Genomic DNA, 19,642 nt, shown 5'->3' on the forward strand with positions numbered 1-19,642 from the left:
TGCCAAAAACCTTTGCTACAGCGTGTCTCAGCACACTATTTTATGTGGTTTACAATAGTTTTCAGCAGTTTTTAGAAAATGGCATTTTTTGACATTTTGCCATACAATAGCCTTGCTTTTTTGGTGGATTTTTGGACATGCTATTTAATGGTGTTTTGAGCTGTTTTTGCAAAAAACCTTTGCTATGGCGTGTCTCAGTGCTCTATTTTATGTGGTTTAAAGTGGTTTTCAGCAGTTTTTTGAAAATGGTATTTTTTCACATTTTTGCCATACTATAGCCTTGCTTTTTTGGTGGATTTTTTGACATGCTCTTTAATGGTGTTTTGAGCTGTTTTTGCAAAAACCTTTGCTATGGCGTGTCTCAGCATGTTATTTTATGTGGTTTAAATTGGTTTTCAGCAGTTTTTTGAAAATGGTATTTTTTCACATTTTTGCCATACTATAGCCTTGCTTTTTTGGTGGATTTTTGGACATGCTATTTAATGGTGTTTTTGGCTTTTTTGCAGCATCCTTTGCTTTGGCGTGTTTCAACAAGTTATTATAATTGGTTTCAAATGGTTTTCAGCAGTTTTCTGAAAATGGCATTTTTTGACATTTTTGCCATACTATAGCCTTGCATTTTTGGTGGATTTTTTGACATGCTATTTAATGCTGTTGGCTGTTTTTGCAGCATCCTTTGCAATGGCGTGTCTATTTGGTGGTTTTGAGCAAATTTTTGAAAATGGCATCTATTTGACATTTTTGCCATACTATATTATTTCATTTTTGGTGGGTTTTTGACATCCTTTTCCATGGTGTTTTGGCTGTTTCTGCAATATCCAATGCTATGGTTTTTCCACATGGTATTTTATGTCGTTTTAAACAGTTTTCAGTAGTTTTTGTAAATTTGCATTTTTTTGACATGTTTGCCATACTGTATAGTTCAGTCAGGACCACTTAGTCAAGAACACCACTTTGCAGTTTTTAAATTCAGCCTCATTGCTGTAATTGTTATTTGGTGGTATGGTTCTTTTCTGGGAACTCCGTGCCTTTCCACGTATTCACGTGGAAAGCATTAATCAGGAACAGCACACATTTCTGCCCTTACTGTGCATACAAGGAAGGCGTGAGGAAGGGAGAGCAGCAGCAAAAAGAATACAAAACCCCAAAACGACAACACCAGCAAACCCCCCTGGCAGTTCAAGGCTTCTTGGAAGAGCCTATAGGAGGAGCTAAGATGCAAATTGGGTGGAGATGAACTAGCGCAATAAATTCAGGTTCACTACTAAATAACATATCAAGGAAACAAGGGTATAATTAATCATGTATATGCTTAACATTCAATTGAAGCCAGCCAATGCCAAAGAGCACTCATAGCTTTTTGAGCATCTAGAATAGTTTGTGCCTCGGGCCTGAGGTAGCGTTCATCGGCCGAAGATGACCATCGACCCATAGCTTTGAGTGCTGACACAGGGGCGATAGATGAAGCAGCTGTTGCTTCACTATGCGAGAGGAATGGCTGTGAAATGATCTGGAGGAAGCTTGCAGTATTGGCAGAGGAGCCGAAGATGTGAGGCAACCAGGCCCAGGATATCAGTTTCCCCTCCTCTGTGGCAAAGAGAGGCTCATCATGGCTGGCTTGAGGTCAGCTTTTCAAGTAATGCCTCATGGAAGACATAGGACAAAAGCAGTATTATTTTCAGATATTAGAATTGTAAAAGCATGTTGAAAAAAATAACCAAAAAAGCAATACTATAGTATGGTGAAAAATGTCAAAACATGACATGTCCAAAAAACAGCTGTACACCACTTTGTATAGCATGTAGAGGCATGTTACAGTTTACAGTTTTCAAAAAAAACATCTAAAATGGCCAAAAATGCCATTAAATAGCATGTTGAAAAAATGACCAAAAAAGCCATACTATAGCATGGCAAAAAATGTAAATGCATAAATGTATAAATATTCCCAAAAAACATCTAGAAACCACTTTTTATACTATGTGGAGACATGTAATAGTGTAAAATGTCAAAAAAAGATCCAAAAAAAGGCCAGAAACCCCATAAAAAAACACGCATGGCGCAAAATGTCAAATAATACATGTCAAAAAGAGCTGAAAACCACATAAAATTGCATGTCAAGACAAGCCTCAGCATAGAATGTTGCAAATACGGTTGATTTTTTAGCACCATATTATAGTATGATGTTTTAAATATTTTTTTTTTTAACGCCATACGGTTCAATTTTTTTTGGCACACTTAACTATTGACTATTAACTTGACTGTTTTGGTATACTTTGTCTCTTTTATGATTCCTTTTTTATTCTCTACTGTGACTTATAAAACAGGTATACTATACGTTTTGATTTTTTAATGGAATTATACAAGATGACCTTCTATGAAATCTATATGGCATACTATACTTTGCCTTTTAAATGCTTTTTACAATTGGGAATGTGCACATGATGACACTTATGTTAACAAGCTGCCTCGTGCTGTGGGAGTGACATAACGTGAACGTGAACACACTCCCAGTCTGTGTTTGTCCAGAGAGCTCAAGACAGTTTGTATCAGCAGCTGCAGTCTCCATCTGACATCTTTAACAGTCATAAACCTGAGGTAAGAAAGTTTTTTGTCATGGCTGAATTCTGCAAAAATGCAAATTTTACAGAATAAATGTTCATCTTGCAAAAAAGTACATTTTTAAAATAACTCTTTTGCAGAACAGAAGAGTTTTCTTCTTCTAGGTTTTCTCAGTAGACCTAAATTTGTACTTTACTTTAACTTCACCTTTTGCTGAAATCCATTGAGAAACTATAACGTTTAATGTTTATTATTAATGTTACACAGTAGTTTCTCCTTTTTAAAAAATCCTTTTGGTGTAGCTGTTACATGAAAACCAGAAAAACAGGTGACACAATATGGGATGTTTTGTAAGGTAACAAAAGAAAAGACGACACTCTCAGCTTCAGCACTTTTGAAAGAGAGAAAGATAAAGGGGCTTTTCTGGCATGTTTTTCACTGCTATCTTATTTCACAAAACCTTGAACTGATCAACACCTGTTAATATCTATAGGGAACAATAGAAAGAAAAGTTGCATGCCAACAGCCACTACAGACTGCAGTGAGACTATAATGATGTGCACTTTAGGGTTTATTTAATTTTAACATTTAACATTTAACCATGAAATACTTATGAAAAAACAGCTTTACTTTAAAAAATCAAAGACCTAACAACATAGATAAACTTAATAATCCTTATTTTTATTCTTGATTTATGTAATATAAAAAAATATATTTTTAAAGGGTAATTTAGATACCTGGACCTTACTCTCCCATGTTTTGTTTTTATGTGGAACTTTCTTTTTGTTTTTTGACAAAAAAGGCTGCAATGTAATTAAATGTGGGATGTTCACACTGTGAATTTACATCCACTAAAAGTGCTTGTTTTTGCCACTGACAGGATCAGACTGTTAAAATATTTTTCTGAAAAAATTATGAAAATGATCCCTACAGAGAAAGATCCTTTTTTTGTTTGACCAAAAATAGCCCAAAAATTCCCAAACCACAATGCCAATGATCATGAGCTCTGGTTTTGTTGAAATAAACTCTTAAATCATCCGGTTAAATAGGAAAATATGCTGGCTCTATATACACTAAACTTACTTTTTATTAAATTATGTCTGGTGGGTTTGGCAATTTTGATTTCAGGGCACAAAACAGTTTTACTCTTTACGAAACAAGTCTTTCTCTGTATCTCTTTCCAGAAGTTATCAGACGCCTATAGTAACAATCTGAACATGTCAGTGGCAAAAACAAGCACTTTTAGTTGACGTAAACCAGCAGTTCACAAATGCTCGAAGTGGTTGCATTGAAGCCGTTCTTTGCCACTGTGGGCTTCGTCTCGTCCGCTCAGTTCTGGATCAATTTCAAACACTGTTGTTCCCATCAGTCACTTTGATGCCAAAATATAGAAAATAGGGTCCAGGTACCAAAGGTAGCCTTTAATCCAAAATGAAATTCAAAAAATTACAAATTAGACCATTAAAAGTTTGACTTAAGATATCAGTAGGCCACACCAGTTTAAATAAGCAACAAACAATATGTTCCTACACAAATTAATTGAATTAAACTCAACATAAAGCCAACATCTCAAAGTTTACTCAAACTTACATATTACTTTCTAGGGGTAAACAAACACAGAACTACAATTTACAGGCAAATTTCAAACATTTTACTCCACTACATTTATTTATTTAATAATAATAATAATACATTGTATTTATAAACTGCTTTTCTGGAACTCAAAGTCGCTTTACAAAAAATGTATTAATTAATTAATAACTTAAGGTGCTTTCCAGACTGATATAAATTAGAATTTACTTACTTCCATTTAATTTTAAATGCAGGACTTTTACATTTAACCAAATCGTTCACTGTGGTTTGCTAGTTTTACATAGGTAAACAATCAGAATACTTCTTGCACTACCAGATAATATGAGCTTCTTTAATCTTCCCTCCTTTTCTGAAGAAACAATGTCCACAGTCTACCTCCTCCTGCTGCTCCCTCTGGTGTCAGCACAGACCTATCACTGGGGTCCCTGTCCTACTCCCAAGGTGCAGCCAAACTTCAACCTTCAACAGGTAAACATACATAAAAACATTCATTCATACACACATATATGTACTGAACTATATAAAACTAATGAAACATCTCTGTGAACAGTATCTGGGCAGGTGGTATGAGATTGAGAAGCTCCCTGCTTCCTTTGAAAGAGGAAAGTGTATCGAGGCCAACTACGCCGTAAGAAAAGACGGTACAATTCGTGTGCTGAACTCTCAGTTCTAGTGAGTATTTTGGGACATTTAAGACACATTTAAGGGACATCATTAGCACCCTTTAAATTCCTTCTAAGGACTATTTCATATGAAAGCATTTTTGAATATTTTATGGGCTGCTGTTGCTAGGTTTCATCAACCCTCTGGGGCCATTGTACACATTTTCTTTTTAATTCCCCAGTATTGATGTATGATCACTGTGCTGTTTGCATTTTATTTAATTGTTGCTTTTCTGAATTGCACTTTGTAACTGTGGTTAAAAAAAGCAATTAGCTTAACTTTGCATAAAGACTGGAAACAAAGAAAACACTTAACATGGCTCTGTCAAAGGTAACAACATCTGCCTACCAGCACCTCTAAAACGAAATAATTATCAGTTTCTTATTAGCTTCAGATATGGATGTATCCCTCACATAAGTTTAATAAAGATAATTGTTTCTCACTGTCTCAGTAAAGACAAGGTGAGGACAGCAGAAGGGACAGCAGTGATTCCAGACCTGAGAGAATCTGCCAAACTTGGAGTCAGCTTCTCATATTGTGAGTTATCTTCTTCTTCCTTATCTGCTTTCTATGTTTTGTTATCTAACCGTTGCTGTTGTATTTCCTCACTTCTTGTTTATTGACATCTTTCATTGTTTTGCCTTGCTTTTTATTGTTATAAGGAGGGAATTGTTTTAAAGACAATAATGTTTGATAATTATTTTACTAAAATCATTACAAAGTTTATAACATTTCATAAAGAGATAGAAAATCAAGCCAAAAAGTCACAGCTCTTTGCAGACTTTCCACTCATAACGTACCAGCTTATCTGAGCTCATCCTGCTTAAGGAACTCACATACCTTGTGAATGATGATATATCGGCTGACACATGATGCAGCAGCCTCAGTACATTTGCAGTTTCAATGACAATGAGCCTATCTCTCTGTCTGTGAAACATCCTGTCTTTTCTGGTAAGACTAGTTATGAGTAGATGTTTATGTTCTTTTTCAGCTAACTCGAGCATTACATCACTGTTGCAGCTATTAAGATAACAGAGTTTAAGTAGCATTTAGCACAAGGCTCGACAGAGCCTAAATATAGCCTCAGAAAACAGCTATGAAGTTTTTGTCTTGTGCATTGATATATTGTTCTGTTTCATCAATATGCAGATGACACTAGCATTTATACTGGATGTTATCAGAGAGAAAATGTTTTGAAGCACTAAGCAGCTTAATCACGTACATGTATAGCAAACACTGAATGTGAAATTTGAATCTTTCCCTGACATTAACTGGATCAAAATCAAGTTAACCAATTCAGTTTATTTCAGATATTAACTATGAGCTGGCCTTTTTCTGTAATTCTTTCACTCTTTGTTTTATATATAGAATATTTATAAACTCTGCTAATATTCTGCTATAATCAGCTTTTTTTTCTCTCCAGTTACTCCCTACAGCCCTTACTGGATTCTAACCACTGACTACACCAGCCTGTCTGTTGTATACTCCTGCGTAAACATCCTCTATATTTTCCACATCGACTACGCTTGGATCCTCGGCCGGTCGCGCTTCTTGCCTGATGAGACCGTGAGTTACGCCAAAGAGCTGATGATCAACGAAGGGATCGACCTGTTTCGGATGAAGCCCACAGATCAGACGGGCTGCAAGGATAACTAGGGATTAATGGAGACGTTCAGCTGTAACCAGTCATGGCACTTAGATGCGGCAATGCTGAATATTTGATTATCCGTAGATTATATTGAAGTTAGCACAGCAAACAAATCTCTATAATTTTATTTAATTTGCATTAGCCTGTATATTCAGCATTATCCAGGCCCCATATTGTAACTGTTCCACATAAACCTTGACAAGAAGTAGTTAAATCTGCTGTGTTACATATAAAACCATTTAAAGATCCTTTTATAATATATTGTTTTTTTAAATTTGAAGGAGGAAATGGAATTTGTAAAGCAGACAAATAAGCATCAATGCTTTACAAAGTCACTCATTATTCATCGTGAGTACATTGTACTGTGATATTCTAGCGGGATGTGTTGAATTATATGAAGTAATGCATTACAAACTGAAACATGCATATTTGTGGTGATGGGAAAAAAGAAAACAAGCATGTGAGATCTGTGTATATTAAAGCCGTACTTAAACAGATCATTTGGTCACACCTCATCTTTCCGGTGAGCATTGCACTGACTATAACTGAGCAACAATGAGAAGATGGGAGGAATTTAATATATTTCATTCAAAAAGAGATATCCAAAAGTTCTACAGTTACTGTGGGGAGAAAAAAAAAGTTAAAGTGGAATATCATTTAGCCAAAGACTTCACATTGAGCTACAGTAGAAATGTGAAGTTACACTGCATAGACCTCTGATTGCTGCTAATTGTAAAGCACAATTAGTGTGTTCTCATATAATTTATAAAAGCCTTGCAATTGCACTAATAAAAAATTTAATCAAATTAAATAATTCTCAGTTATGTGCTAATCCATGTTTCTTTCTTTTATTTATTTTATCCTTTATTTTTCCAGTGAGTCCCTTTGGATTAAAATCTATTATTCAAGAGAGACCTTGCCAAGATAACACTCCATTACAAGGTTACGATAATGATAAATTACAGCATGTGAAGAAGAAGATAATATAAAAAAACAGTTTAGGAATAGGAATTGCGGCCTTTAGTTACACAGTGTTGGGAGCTTTAAACCTTCCTAAGGACACAAAATCATGAAGCGGTAGTTTGTTCTGAGGGTAATTCCATGACCAGGGTGCCAAATATTTGTGTGTGTGTGTATGTGTGTGAGTGGTGGAGGTCCGCTGACTCTTCCTCCACTGAGCTGCACTCACCACAGACCACAGTCACCCAGCAGATGAACAGCAGCATCACTCTGCACGGCTTCGCAAACCAATTACAGGTAAACATCTGATACATTTTCACTATCTTAGTTTCATTTTACTCTCACTAAACTATGATGAACTACAAGAAAAGAGGAGTTTTTAGGTACTGGGAATCATTATATGCACTGATGGGGGATTAACACCAAGAGTATCATAAGTATTTTTGTTTATTTAGGGCAATATGAAACTGCTGGTCTGGCTCAGTGTTCTCCTCTGCCTCTTTGCCTGTCATCTCAGCGGTGAGTTTCTCTTTTTTAAATCTGTTTTTTATACCTCAGGTTTGTTTTTCTCTTGAAGGCATCAGTTGATGTCCTGTAACTTAAGTTTAGTTTGCTTGTACTTTTAAAACATGTAGTGGTAAAGCATTAAAACCCAATTCATATGTGCATTTATAAATGCGTAAAGCTGTGTATGAATCATGTGCGATTCTCCCAGATGTGACGCTGGTGAATCTATATGAGAGCATTTGTTTTTGGTGACTGCATGTGCACAAAGAGGGCTGTGTGTGAAATGGTCAGCGATAATATTTGAGGAGGGAGCAGGTATCCTGCAGTCCTCTGGGAAGAAGTTCAGTTTTCAGTTTTTCTCACTTGAATCCCGTCTTTGTGCACAGGAAGCTTTGGAATGCTGAGAATGTTAATTTTTTTTTTTGCACTCTGTCTCTCTCTCTGTCTCTCTCTCTGTCTGTCTCTCTGTCTGTCTCTCTCTGTCTGTCTCTCTCTGTCTCTCTCTGTCTGTCTCTCTCTGTCTCTCTCTGTCTGTCTCTCTGTCTGTCTCTCTCTGTCTGTCTGTCTGTCTCTCTCTGTCTGTCTGTCTGTCTCTCTCTGTCTGTCTGTCTGTCTGTCTCTCTCTGTCTGTCTCTCTGTGTCTGTCTCTCTCTGTCTGTCTCTCTCTGTCTGTCTCTCTCTCTCTGTCTCTCTCTGTCCTGCTCACAGAGGCACGAGTCATCCCAGAAGGAGGTACTGTATATAAATAACGTGTCTCATTTTAGATGCCTCCATATTTTGCAACAAACAAAAAGTGCCACAGATATAATGGATAATTTTCCTTCTCTTGCACATCTAAAAATGAATAAACAGCATCTTTGTTTGTTACTGTAATGAGCACATTTACACACAGAAACTATTCTAACACTAAAGAAAAAATCACAAAAGCCATACAAAAACGTGCATGCACACATAAATAGCCCAGTGTTCTAAATTAAAGTTGGAAGTAACTCAGTTGTTTTATAAATTCAGGATACACATGTCCCTTTTTTGATATTAGAGTTTGAAAAAAACTTTAAAATACTTTCAAGTTAATCTAAAGGGTTACTAATAATGTAAAAACAAAGAGCACTCTTTCTGTGCACATTTTCATGACTGATGGTACATTTTTTCTAACTGGCAAAATTTTAATTACTCATTAAGTTATAGGCTTACTGAGTTGTGACCAAAAAACCCCAAAACAAAACAGAAAAACAACCTGAGCTGTAAATGCAGAATTGCAGTCACAACCAGTCTTTGAAGAAGGACACAAATCTTTAAAGTAGCAATACCACAATGTTGAAATACTTTGTTAAAAGTAAAAACCATGCATTCAGAATTTTACTGTATATATTACATGTTTCCATTATAATTATTGGTGCATTAATGTGTTCATAACTTTAATTTTACAACTTGTGAAGATTAAGCTAATTTTAGTTACTTTTAATTGACTGGTTACTTTGTGTATTACATCTTTATTTATTACTTTATATATTTTGAATTAATAATCTGAATTTGCAAATTAAAGTTAGCAAATTCATCTTTTGGCATAAAAAGTTTAAATATCTCTCTGTTTTTGAATTGTCATGAGTTGCAGTATAAAGTAGCATGAAAATGGAAATGCTCAAGTTAAGCACCTCAAACTTTTACATAAGCACAGTATTTGAGCAAATCACAGCACGTGTTGCTTTTTAAGTCGAAGGTGTGACTCGTGTTTTGTTAAGTTGAAAAACCTGCTCTTCATCTCTTATATGTTCACAGCCTTTCCTTTCTCTGAAATTTGTTTAACGGCATCCATGGAATTTTTCTGTCTCTGTGTTAAATGTACACACCTTCTGGACTCTGTCTGTCTACTTTATACTTTGTACTTTTGCTGATCTCGTGGTTAATATTTTGAAAAATTTTTGCATAAAATTTCTCATTTTTAAACTATTTAGTTATCTAATTTTAGTTAGAGTCTAGTCTAGTCTAGTCTAGTTATTAATTTTTCGATTCTACATCTATGTTACTTGATCTGTCTTATGTTTACTGTTATGCACCAACACCAATACAAATTCCTAATTAGAATTAGACGAGATTCTGATTTCAGTGTACCGACTGATCTAATTGCCCCTGAGTACCAGGAACATATAGACAAAGATGAATTTGACAGCCTTGGGGGACAGAGCCTTCTCCATACTGGAATTAAGTCCCAATCACACCCAACTCACGCAAACACATCCAAATTTAAATCTCTCCTAAAAACTATGTTGCTTTTTACTTTTGTACAGCATCTTTGAGTTCCTTTAAAAGAGCTTTATAAATAAAATGTATTATTATTATTATTATTATGCAACAGTGTATGAGGAGAGTGAATATATGAAGTTGTCTCCTGTCCGTCCCTTACCTGCTTCATGTCTTCAGTGCCGTATGATGAACCACCAGCTGTTCCCTACTGGCCCTACTCCACCTCTGACTTCTGGAACTACATCGAATACTTCAGATCCATCGGGGCCTACAACCACATCAACGAGATGGCCCGGGCCTTCTTCGCCCACCAGCACCTTGGAGACACCCTTGGATATGAGACCAATGCAGGACATGAACATTGAAAAGGAGCTGGAAGGAGCATTTCTGAGCTAAAGCATTTCTGACACAAGACAGATTATGAGGAAATAAGATAAATAATATGGAATAAAAAATACATAAAATTAGGTGAATACTAGGTTCTTTTTTTTAAGTATATCATTTTTTAGTATATCCACACATTAGTATATTACATTAAACTAGATTGTAACCCTTTTGTAGGATTGTATATTATCTTCATAATGTACTACAAATAAAGTATTTCCCAAATTTCTTAGGTCTTTGTGATTTTATTTTCATCCTTTGTACTTAAATTCTTCTGTTTTCTTGATCTTGAATGTATCTTTTCCATAATTTTATATATTTTTTCTTCTTTTCTCTCATTTTTAAATAATCCTTGTATTTAGGAGGTAAATGCAATTGTTTATGCTAAACACATTCACATACTCAAAAAAAGAGTTAAAATTCTCAAACACAGATTATATGTATAATGATTTTCCTTGTTTCTTAAAATGTACAGCTATTATTTTTCAGCGGCCTATGTTGATTTTGTTGGTGTTATAACTTGTCTCAGCCATGCTGTTTTACATAGGCTACAAAGCTGTCTATTATCACATTGCTGGTATATTTTCGAACTAGCCTAATATCATCAATAAAGTTGATATTGCATAATTTGTTCATTAATTTGTTACTGATTTTCCTCAGTTTTCCAGAAATGACAAAAGCGATTTATTGAAATAATGATTTAATAAGGTAAAACAGTCCCCTCGGTAATATCGCTAATATTAATTTAGTTTATTGTTACTAAGGAAAAACTCACATTGTATACAGTATCCCGCACGAAAGCGTGGAACCATTAAAGCAACCCAGCAGAGTCAGCCGAGCAAGATTAAATGTTGCACACGTTTACGGCTTCCGTGAAGCTAAGCTAACTAGCCTTAAACTCAAAGCTGCAACAACTTTTAAACAGTTACTGCTGAACTGATACAAACAAATATGAAACCCGCAGTGGACGAGATGTTTCCGGAAGGAGCTGGACCATACGTGGATCTGGACGAAGTGGGTTTACGTAGATTTGTAGCGAAAAAACAGCAAAATAATCGTCCAAAACACCGGCTAATGCTAACTAGCCTAGAGCGTTAATGTTAGCTACCTTCTATAAATGTTCTGATATATTCAAAACGCAGCCTTTCGGTGACAGTTTTGCCAATTTAAAAACTAGCTTCATAACAATAAAAATAGTTAAAATGACGTGTATTTGTCATACCATGAAGTGTATCAGGTGCTGTGTCTGAGTCTGACCCCCCTCAGTCAAGGAAACCCTGTGTAAAAGGGGGCAGAGTCTGACACAGCTGAACGCTGTAGCTTCATTTTAAATATTTCAAACAGCGTAAATAGGATATTAAAAGCTAGTTTTGCATATTAAACCCCCGTCTAACACCACTACTGTGTAGAAAAAAGCCCAGGTACAAACTGGTCTTTTACTATAATGCTTTGAAGAGGGGTATTTCTGTAGAGCATCGTTCACCTTTGTTGCAGCATAAAGATACACGCGCTAGATCTGCATCACAGGCATGTGCCAGATCAAGATAAGATTGATGCTAGTCTGGATCTTTACCTCTGGACCTCCTCATGCAAAAGTTAAATGTATGAAGATTTGTATGTGAACAAATATGTGAGAAACCCCGCAAATGCATATCTTAAAATAAATAAAATATCCATGAAAAAAATAATCCACATGCCCTCATTTATTTATTTTTTAACTTTAAATCAAATGTTATTTCTACCCTGAATCATTGAGGGTTATTTACTTTGTTAGAGGCTCTGGATGTTGACTTAATGTGTATGAACACAGGAAGGAGATGCAGGCAGCAGGTGTTGAGACAGTAGATTTATTTTAAAGCAGGTTTCTTTCAATGAGCAAAGGTGTCGAGGGTTCCCATGGATCCTTCCAGTCTTAAAAGGCAGTGCATTCATTAATGTGAAAACAAGACCTTAAATGGTATTAAATTGACTTAAACTTTCAAAAGTCTTAAAAATGCTCAGTGTGTGTTTAACAAACAATTTCCTTTTTTTACTTATTGTGATGGGGATCTAACCAGTGGGATCTCACATGCAGATTAAAAAAAAATGTCCACATGCTCCTTTAAAAGGGGGACATTTGACGTAGATAATCAAACTTTTTCACTGGCCAAAGAAAAGTCATGTTTTATGTTACAGCAAACATTTGGGCAAACTAAAATTCTCCCTCAGTTTTGTTTTTTTGAAATTTGGTCTCATTGGCACTAAAAAGTCTTAAAAATCTAGTAAGTGTTTGGTTTCAGCTTTGCAGTTACAAAAAACTAACACTAACATCAAACTAATCAATTAAACATCAAAATTATGGTGTGCAGGTACAGGGTAATCAAAAAGTAAAGGCACAAACTTACGTGGCACACACATCATCTCTGCCATGCAAAAGGACAAAGAAAGGGTGGAGACAACTTATATGTCCTGTCCTTAGAGGAAAGTGTTTGTACCTGAGGGAGGTGTCGCCCTCCTTGTCAGGAGCGCTTGATTTATCCTCCTTTCCTTAGCTGGGGCCATGTAATTTTTTTGTGACTTTCTGGGGACTTTTAACACTGCTGATCTGGATTATTTCACAACTACTCTTGCACTGTGTTTTGTTAGGGTGAAGATGATTGCACCGACTGCATCTACAAGGCAGTTAAAGCAACTGTTTCTGCCTAATGTGTCACTAAATTCATATATACTCTGGCTTCTAGTTACACCGTCCATTGGGGATTCCTTCAGTGATAAATGAATAATTACATTGTCCATAAGTAGCTTCTTCATGCCTTTTGTTTACATGTGATGTAACACCTGTGTGTTTGAGTGTGTGAGTTAGTACGTTATTGCTGAAGCCATAAAGCTGGTTGTGCTGCTGTGTGTTAACAGGCAGGAGGCAGCAGCGGCCTGCTTATGGACCTGGCAGCCAATGAAAAAGCGGTGCACTCTGATTTCTTCAATGGTAAGCCGCTGTGTTTTTCCCCCCTAAATTATCAAATTTACATACAGTGGAAAGAACGTGTAAAGTAACCATCGTGGTGCCTAGTTGAAGTTGTGGTAACTACAGCAAGTGAACTGTTATGATTTCCCTCCATCTATCTTTTGCTTTATTAACGATATTTTTCAGTAGACGGTAGTGATTTTAGACGTGAGTGGCTTTTTTTTATGGATTCACATTATCAGAACATGCCTGATGTTTCGTAGTAGTGTGACATCTGTAACATGATGGAAATGCGAAACTCAGTTCCCTTCAAACGATCACCCACTCGACAGAAACCTGGTTAACACATAAAGAGAAACCTGATCATTTGTAAATCTGTCTTTACAGTTCAACTTAAAATATAAGCTGAAACACATGACTGAACTGTTCAAACACTTGTGCACAGTAAAGTTAAAAAAAAGCATTAACTGTTTATTAACTGGCACCATTAAATCACTCAGAGTATGTCTAATACAACAAATTTAATTAAATGCCTTTAAAATATATGTAATGTATGGTAGAGAGGGGAATATTGACAAACAGGAGTTTTAATTTAAGCACATCAACCAGTTCCTTGGCTCAACCACATTGTCTTCTCAAATAAACCCTCAAAAAATCCAGTCATTCTCCTGTAAACACCAGTTTCACACACATAAACACATGCGCAGAGGACGCACAAAAAACCACTAAGCTAATCTTTTTTCCGTCTTGCAGCGTCGGCTGCAGGCAAAACAATTTTGGCTCAGCAGCACATGACCCAGAAAGAAGAAAGCTGATTGTTAAAAAGGAGGGAATGAAAGAAAAAAAAAGAGGAGTAGAGAGTAGGATGGTAAAGTGAGTTTTATAGCTGCTGTCAGACTGAAACTCAGCGGGACACCTCGCCAGTCAGCTGCTTTAAACACACATGTTTAATACACACTTCTTTGCATCACTCGGGTGCTAAAACTGCCGTTCAGTAAATTTTCATGTATGGCATGTCTCAGCTTGTGGTGCTAAAAGGGATTTATGTCCCATAAGGGCCTTTCATGCTAATAATATGCACACTTAAAGAACTATAATGCCATGTTTAATTCAGAATTCGACACAGCTGGTACATATGATTAGAATGACATACATTGTACAAAATGATGTAACTTAATTGCTTGTAATGCATGTTCAGTGACCACAAACTGAGCACTAGTGGAACTCTAAACGTATGTGCACACCAAACACTAACAATCAGACTCAGGATTTAACCAGAGATGAGCGAGGAATGGAAAAGAACAACTTGTTAAAGATTTCTTTATGATTATAGAACTAGAGCGATAATTTAACGCCATTGTGTGATTTTTGAAAAGACTTTGTTCTCTGCAAGCCCACACCGACTTGACGATATAAAGTTAAGTCGCATTGAAAAGTCATCTGAAAAGTGTGAAAACATTTTTAGACAATGTTGTGAAAATAAGGTATCTAAGAGAAGACTCCCGGTGTCTGGTGCTGCAGTAGTGTGTGTAAAAAGATGTATGAGTAGCCAAAGGGCAAGCTGTTTGACTCGTTGCCGGTCCCTTATTAGGCAAAACACAGGGATGTCCTGTTCCTGGAAAACACAGACACATGAAAGAAAAAGGCTTGTGTGCTGAATTGGTTTCAGTCAGGGTTGGAAATTAACGCCAGCCAAAGGCTCGTAAATTTGTCAGTGCCTGTTAGATTTGCTTCTCAAAAAAATCTGTGGTAATCTACTGAGTGTCTAGTAAATTTTAGAACAAAAAAAAGTTCATCTCCAACCTAGATTATGGACTATGGACTTTTTTTTTAACTATACAGCCTATATAAACTGCTGCAAACCACTTAAGCTTTCAGCTCATTCTGAAAACATCCTTGCAGCAGACAGCTCAAAGCCCTTCGGAGCAAATGTGTGATATTGGGCTATATAGATTAAAATGAAAAAAAAAAAAATTTTTTAAAAAAGAAAATGCCCATCACCATTTTTTGAGGCTCAGTTTTAAAATTAAAATTACGTGTTGTGTACAAAACTCAACGATATTTAATATGATATAATAGAAGACAAAGGAAAAACAGCCATCAAGAGCCTGGAAACGGATTTTCGGAAACTCGTCCTCACAAAATGGCTTAAACAAAAATCAGTAGATAATCAGTGGTAATATTTGATGACAGGCATTAGATAGTACAGAAATTTGGTGTCACAATTATCTTGGACAGAATAATTGTGTTTCACAATATTGCCCAAATAGTGACCAAAACAAGCTCAAAACTCTGAAAATGGCATGGGAATCATGCAAAGAAACAAACAAACAAACATCTTTTTTGAGTGAACATCCTTTTTTTAGTGAAAAACAAACAAACTTAAGAGGCCAGGCTTTTCAACTACTCTATATGGCATCATGTCTTTCGACATGAAATATGCTTGATCAAGATCTTTTGGGTATTTTGGGGTTGGTGTGTGTTCAGCCTGTTTTTGCAGAGTCTTTTGTTGTTGGTTACCAAGCAGTCTGTTTGGGGTTTCCTGGACACAATATTCATGATTATGCATATGATGGAAATCTACCACAATCAGTTTATTGTAAATTTTTTCCTTGCAATCTGCGACAAAATCGTTCACTGTCCCATTCCTAGTCCCATCAGTTTTCTGTAGCTCGAGTAAATTACCAAACGACTAATGGTTTCAGCTCTAATATCGAGGGGTTTATGCAGTGTGCCATTCTGTGGACATAAGCAATAGGGAGAAAATTGGATTTGAAATTGTGGTGCTGCCTACAGGCTACAGGCCTACAGACTCTTTTTATTGGTCTTCTTTATTATTAGTAGTAGTATTATTTTTGACTCAGGATTTGGAGAGTCGTGTAAGAAATTGTAAGTGGATGACATATGTGCAGCTCCTACGCATTTGGCCACAACAAAATATAGACACTCTGGATGAAAGCGCCCACCAAACAGCATATGAAAAGTTTTAGTTTTTAAACTTAGAAGCTAGAATAATTGGAAAAAAGAGCATAATTAGCAGAGGATGTAGGAGTTCTGGGAAGCAGCTTGACTAATTCTAACCCCATCTTTGTCTTTGTCTTTTTTGTCTCTTTCCTCTCCAACTTGTATTCGTGCCGTCTTTCACACCTGCAGACTTTGAGGATCTGTTTGACGACGATGACCTGCAGTGATGACAGCATCCAGACACCTGCATGTTTATCTGAAAGTGTACATAAGAAAACGAATCACAAAAATGGGCTTTTTCTAAATACAACTTCCACATGTCTCTCCTCACCAATACTTAAATAAAGACTTTTTGTTTTTACTAAAATAAAAGGTGAACCAGGTGTGTGTGAATTCTGAGAATCCCTTACATTCCAGCTGTAGAGAAAATTATGAGTATGGTTTTGGCGTCGTCGTGTTTGAATCTGCTCCTGGCTGGATTGCAGGTTTGCGGGCTCTGAGAAACACCTGTTAGCAAACTTAATTACATACGAGATACAGTGTTAACATGACTGCTAAGTGTTATTTGGGGCACGATGGGACAGGAAAGGGACTGCAAAAAATGTGGAAATGGGGGGAAAAAAAGAGCAAATGAAGCATTCAGGTGCAGACTGCAGGTATTATAAATAGTGAAAATAGAAAAGCTGTGACTTTCAGATTAGCAGCACTTCCCATGTTCATTGAACTATTTGTATTGACTTATATATGAACTTAGGAGTTCAAATGACATTTTAATGTATTCATTTATGACTTTCCCCGAGGTGGTGCAGCACATAAACAAGCTCCATGTGTAGGCAAAGGATAAGAATATGGTTTAATGTATATTAGCATTACACGTGCACATAGAATTGACAGAAACGGGGCTGATCAGAGCAGCTGATTACAGTTCAAAGAAGCCTCAGACCATGGCCAAAAGTATGTGGATGCCCCATTATTACACCAATCTGTGACTGTTGAAAATTTCATTTGTTAACCATTTGCATTAATGAGTTGCAGTAACAGCCTCCTCTCTTCTCAGAGGGTTCTGTGTTCAGAGGGAGCCTGGCTGCAGCAGTTTGTTCCTTTTGAGCCACAATAGCATCAGTAAAGTCAGTCCAAGGTTTCAGTTCATCCCAAAGGTGCTGAATGAGGTTTAGATCAGGACTCTGCTGGCCAGTCAGGTTCTTCCACGCAAAACTGGGAAAACTTCCTTTATGGGTCTGTTTTTGTGCACTGTGTTATTGTCATGTTAAAACAGCAAAGGGCCTCCCCCAAACTGGTGCCACAAAATTGGAAACACATTGTATGCTGCAGCACTCATGAAACTTAAAGGGATTACAACAGTGTTTTCTAAACCAGCACACTGAGCAAGACATTATTATATGGACACAGATGCTTCTGCAAAAATTACAATGTTTGGTTATTTACCAAGAGATTTCTGGGTTGTTTTTTTGTAATTTTGGTCCTCTCACTGGTTTGAAGTGTGTAGGGCTCGTTTGCAAAAGATAGCAATTACACATCTGCCCATGCACGAATCAGTTCAGCAATATTTGAATCAAAAGGTGATAATGCACCCAGATAAAATAGATATAGAATGCCTTTATTATCATTGCACTGCATACAACAGAAAAAGGGGTACTGCATAGATATTTTGCATTTTGGTTATTGCCTTCTTGGTTTGTTTGAAGCCAGAAGTGACCGTATTTGGATAAAAGGGTGGAGCGGTGGATAGCGAGGGATCTGATGGAGAACCCAAGGACACAGCTGTGGTAACAACTGTTCAACCACAAGGTAACCATGCCCTCAAGCTTTCCCTGAATTATCTTCTGAGAAGTTGGGTCATTTTTTCATAAAACTCTAAACAATCAAACTTTATTTTGCAACCTTTTGAGTTGCCCTCTGCTGGCCATAAGCAAGAACACAGGTTTAAAGGCACTTTTGCATCTGCTTCACTTTTCAGACCCGGAGATAACCTCCTGGACGGAGCTCAAACTATAAAAAACAGCCCCAATATCAAATCAAATACTTTGACAAAATCAAAGTAAGAGCCAATAACACTTTACAAAATTTCACTACATCCAAAACTAATAGAAAAATATATCCTTTTTATAAACAATATCAAGATAAAGTTTTAAATCTGATTTTGTCCTCAGCAAGCATCATTTATTTTGGGTTAAATCGCTTTTGGTGTGAGAAAGCAGATCTCAGTATCTTTGTAAACATAATAAATCGTCGCCTGGACACAAACCTCATAAGAACCGAGTGTTAGAATGAAAGTACAGCCTTATCCAAATCAGATGTGCTGATATTGCATCACACACCACAGCTATATGGCTTTTTCAGAGACCCACTAGTGTACAAGTGTGTGTACGTGTGTACATGTGTGCACAAGGCTGGCATGCCTGAACACAGTTAAAGTGAGGAGGAAACTGTAGATTAACAAATTCCTCATGTGTGGACCAGCTGTCTCTGCATGTGTGTGTGTGTGTTTAGGTTTAGACAGAAGCTGTGGTTTGGCCCTCGTTGAGGGTCTCTGAGAAGTGCTTATGTGGCACTTCAGCTCCCCTTCATTACATCCTGATGTTTACTTTCTTTTGTCCCTTTGTTTTTCTTTCTTGGGAGCGATTGTTGCATCCCAAAAAGAAAAAATAATGACCTAGAGTTTGGTATCTGATAATTAACTCAATGAGTCACATTTAAGGTTATAAATCAATCATGTTATATTCAAAAACACTACTTTTCATACCCCATCTCTCCACGTCTCCATCTCTACTGCAAGCCCTCCCACCTCTCATTTCCTGTCTTTAATTACGGTGCCTCCAATTGGCTGAAACTTTCTGAAAAAGCTAACCAATCGGGCGTCTCGTTGAGGCGTCCCTTGACCCCCTCAGGTGGACTCTGCGTGCGTTTTTCTGAGTGCTAATGAACGGGCTTGGTTTAAAACGTTGCCAAAACCCTTCATGAGGGCAGTCTGTCAGAGGGGCCGCAGGGACAGGGTGTACCAGGAACCTCTATCACACACACACACGCACACACACACACTGTCAAAGTCACCTGGTCCTCGGCTGTGAGTCCACACCTGGATCTGCAGACAGACACGCCGATAAGAAAAGCACAGGTAAGACGCTCTTTGGTGATTCTGCACCGATCTATCTTTG

General features: G+C 36.9%; 3 protein-coding genes and 1 long non-coding RNA gene across 4 annotated transcripts; 3 read left to right on the top strand and 1 right to left on the bottom strand.

Annotated features, from left to right (window-relative positions):
* Positions 1-960: 960 nt before the first annotated feature.
* On the bottom strand, positions 961-11,853 carry LOC148186071 (uncharacterized). Its single transcript, XR_015775364.1, has 3 exons — positions 11,781-11,853; positions 10,335-10,503; positions 961-1,643 (listed from the first exon to the last, which is right to left on the bottom strand). It is a non-coding gene; the product is annotated as an uncharacterized LOC148186071 (long non-coding RNA).
* apodb (apolipoprotein Db) lies at positions 2,507-7,437 on the top strand. The gene is made up of 5 exons (XM_042510840.2): positions 2,507-2,595; positions 4,508-4,620; positions 4,703-4,824; positions 5,267-5,352; positions 6,239-7,437. Exons 2-5 carry the CDS (start codon positions 4,513-4,515, stop codon positions 6,469-6,471), a joined length of 549 nt encoding a protein of 182 aa, XP_042366774.2. The 5' UTR covers positions 2,507-2,595; positions 4,508-4,512; the 3' UTR covers positions 6,472-7,437.
* On the top strand, positions 7,590-10,787 carry otos (otospiralin). The gene is made up of 4 exons (XM_042510839.2): positions 7,590-7,720; positions 7,879-7,942; positions 8,639-8,662; positions 10,352-10,787. The coding sequence occupies exons 1-4, from the start codon at positions 7,676-7,678 to the stop codon at positions 10,537-10,539; spliced, it is 321 nt and encodes a 106-aa protein (XP_042366773.1). The 5' UTR covers positions 7,590-7,675; the 3' UTR covers positions 10,540-10,787.
* cops9 (COP9 signalosome subunit 9) lies at positions 11,406-16,849 on the top strand. Its single transcript, XM_088072025.1, has 3 exons — positions 11,406-11,572; positions 13,451-13,523; positions 16,656-16,849. The coding sequence occupies exons 1-3, from the start codon at positions 11,510-11,512 to the stop codon at positions 16,691-16,693; spliced, it is 174 nt and encodes a 57-aa protein (XP_087928151.1). The 5' UTR covers positions 11,406-11,509; the 3' UTR covers positions 16,694-16,849.
* The last annotated feature ends 2,793 nt before the right edge of the window (positions 16,850-19,642 follow it).

This window comes from Plectropomus leopardus, chromosome 21 (genome assembly GCF_026936395.1).
Source record: "Plectropomus leopardus strain MGB_pleo_1.0 chromosome 21, ASM2693639v1, whole genome shotgun sequence".
NCBI lineage: Eukaryota > Metazoa > Chordata > Actinopteri > Perciformes > Serranidae > Plectropomus > Plectropomus leopardus.

What these genes read in the sequence shown, in the direction of transcription:
- apodb (XM_042510840.2), top strand. Translation starts at nt 4,513, where the DNA reads ATGTCCACAGTCTACCTCCTCCTGCTGCTCCCTCTGGTGTCAGCACAG. An exon ending in CAAACTTCAACCTTCAACAG is followed by an intron (nt 4,621 to 4,702) that starts GTAAACATACAT and finishes CTCTGTGAACAG; the next exon opens with TATCTGGGCAGGTGGTATGA. An exon ending in GTGCTGAACTCTCAGTTCTA is followed by an intron (nt 4,825 to 5,266) that starts GTGAGTATTTTG and finishes TCACTGTCTCAG; the next exon opens with TAAAGACAAGGTGAGGACAG.
- otos (XM_042510839.2), top strand. Translation starts at nt 7,676, where the DNA reads ATGAACAGCAGCATCACTCTGCACGGCTTCGCAAACCAATTACAG. An exon ending in GCTTCGCAAACCAATTACAG is followed by an intron (nt 7,721 to 7,878) that starts GTAAACATCTGA and finishes TTGTTTATTTAG; the next exon opens with GGCAATATGAAACTGCTGGT. An exon ending in ACGAGTCATCCCAGAAGGAG is followed by an intron (nt 8,663 to 10,351) that starts GTACTGTATATA and finishes TCATGTCTTCAG; the next exon opens with TGCCGTATGATGAACCACCA.
- cops9 (XM_088072025.1), top strand. Translation starts at nt 11,510, where the DNA reads ATGAAACCCGCAGTGGACGAGATGTTTCCGGAAGGAGCTGGACCATAC. An exon ending in CATACGTGGATCTGGACGAA is followed by an intron (nt 11,573 to 13,450) that starts GTGGGTTTACGT and finishes GTGTGTTAACAG; the next exon opens with GCAGGAGGCAGCAGCGGCCT. An exon ending in GCACTCTGATTTCTTCAATG is followed by an intron (nt 13,524 to 16,655) that starts GTAAGCCGCTGT and finishes TCACACCTGCAG; the next exon opens with ACTTTGAGGATCTGTTTGAC.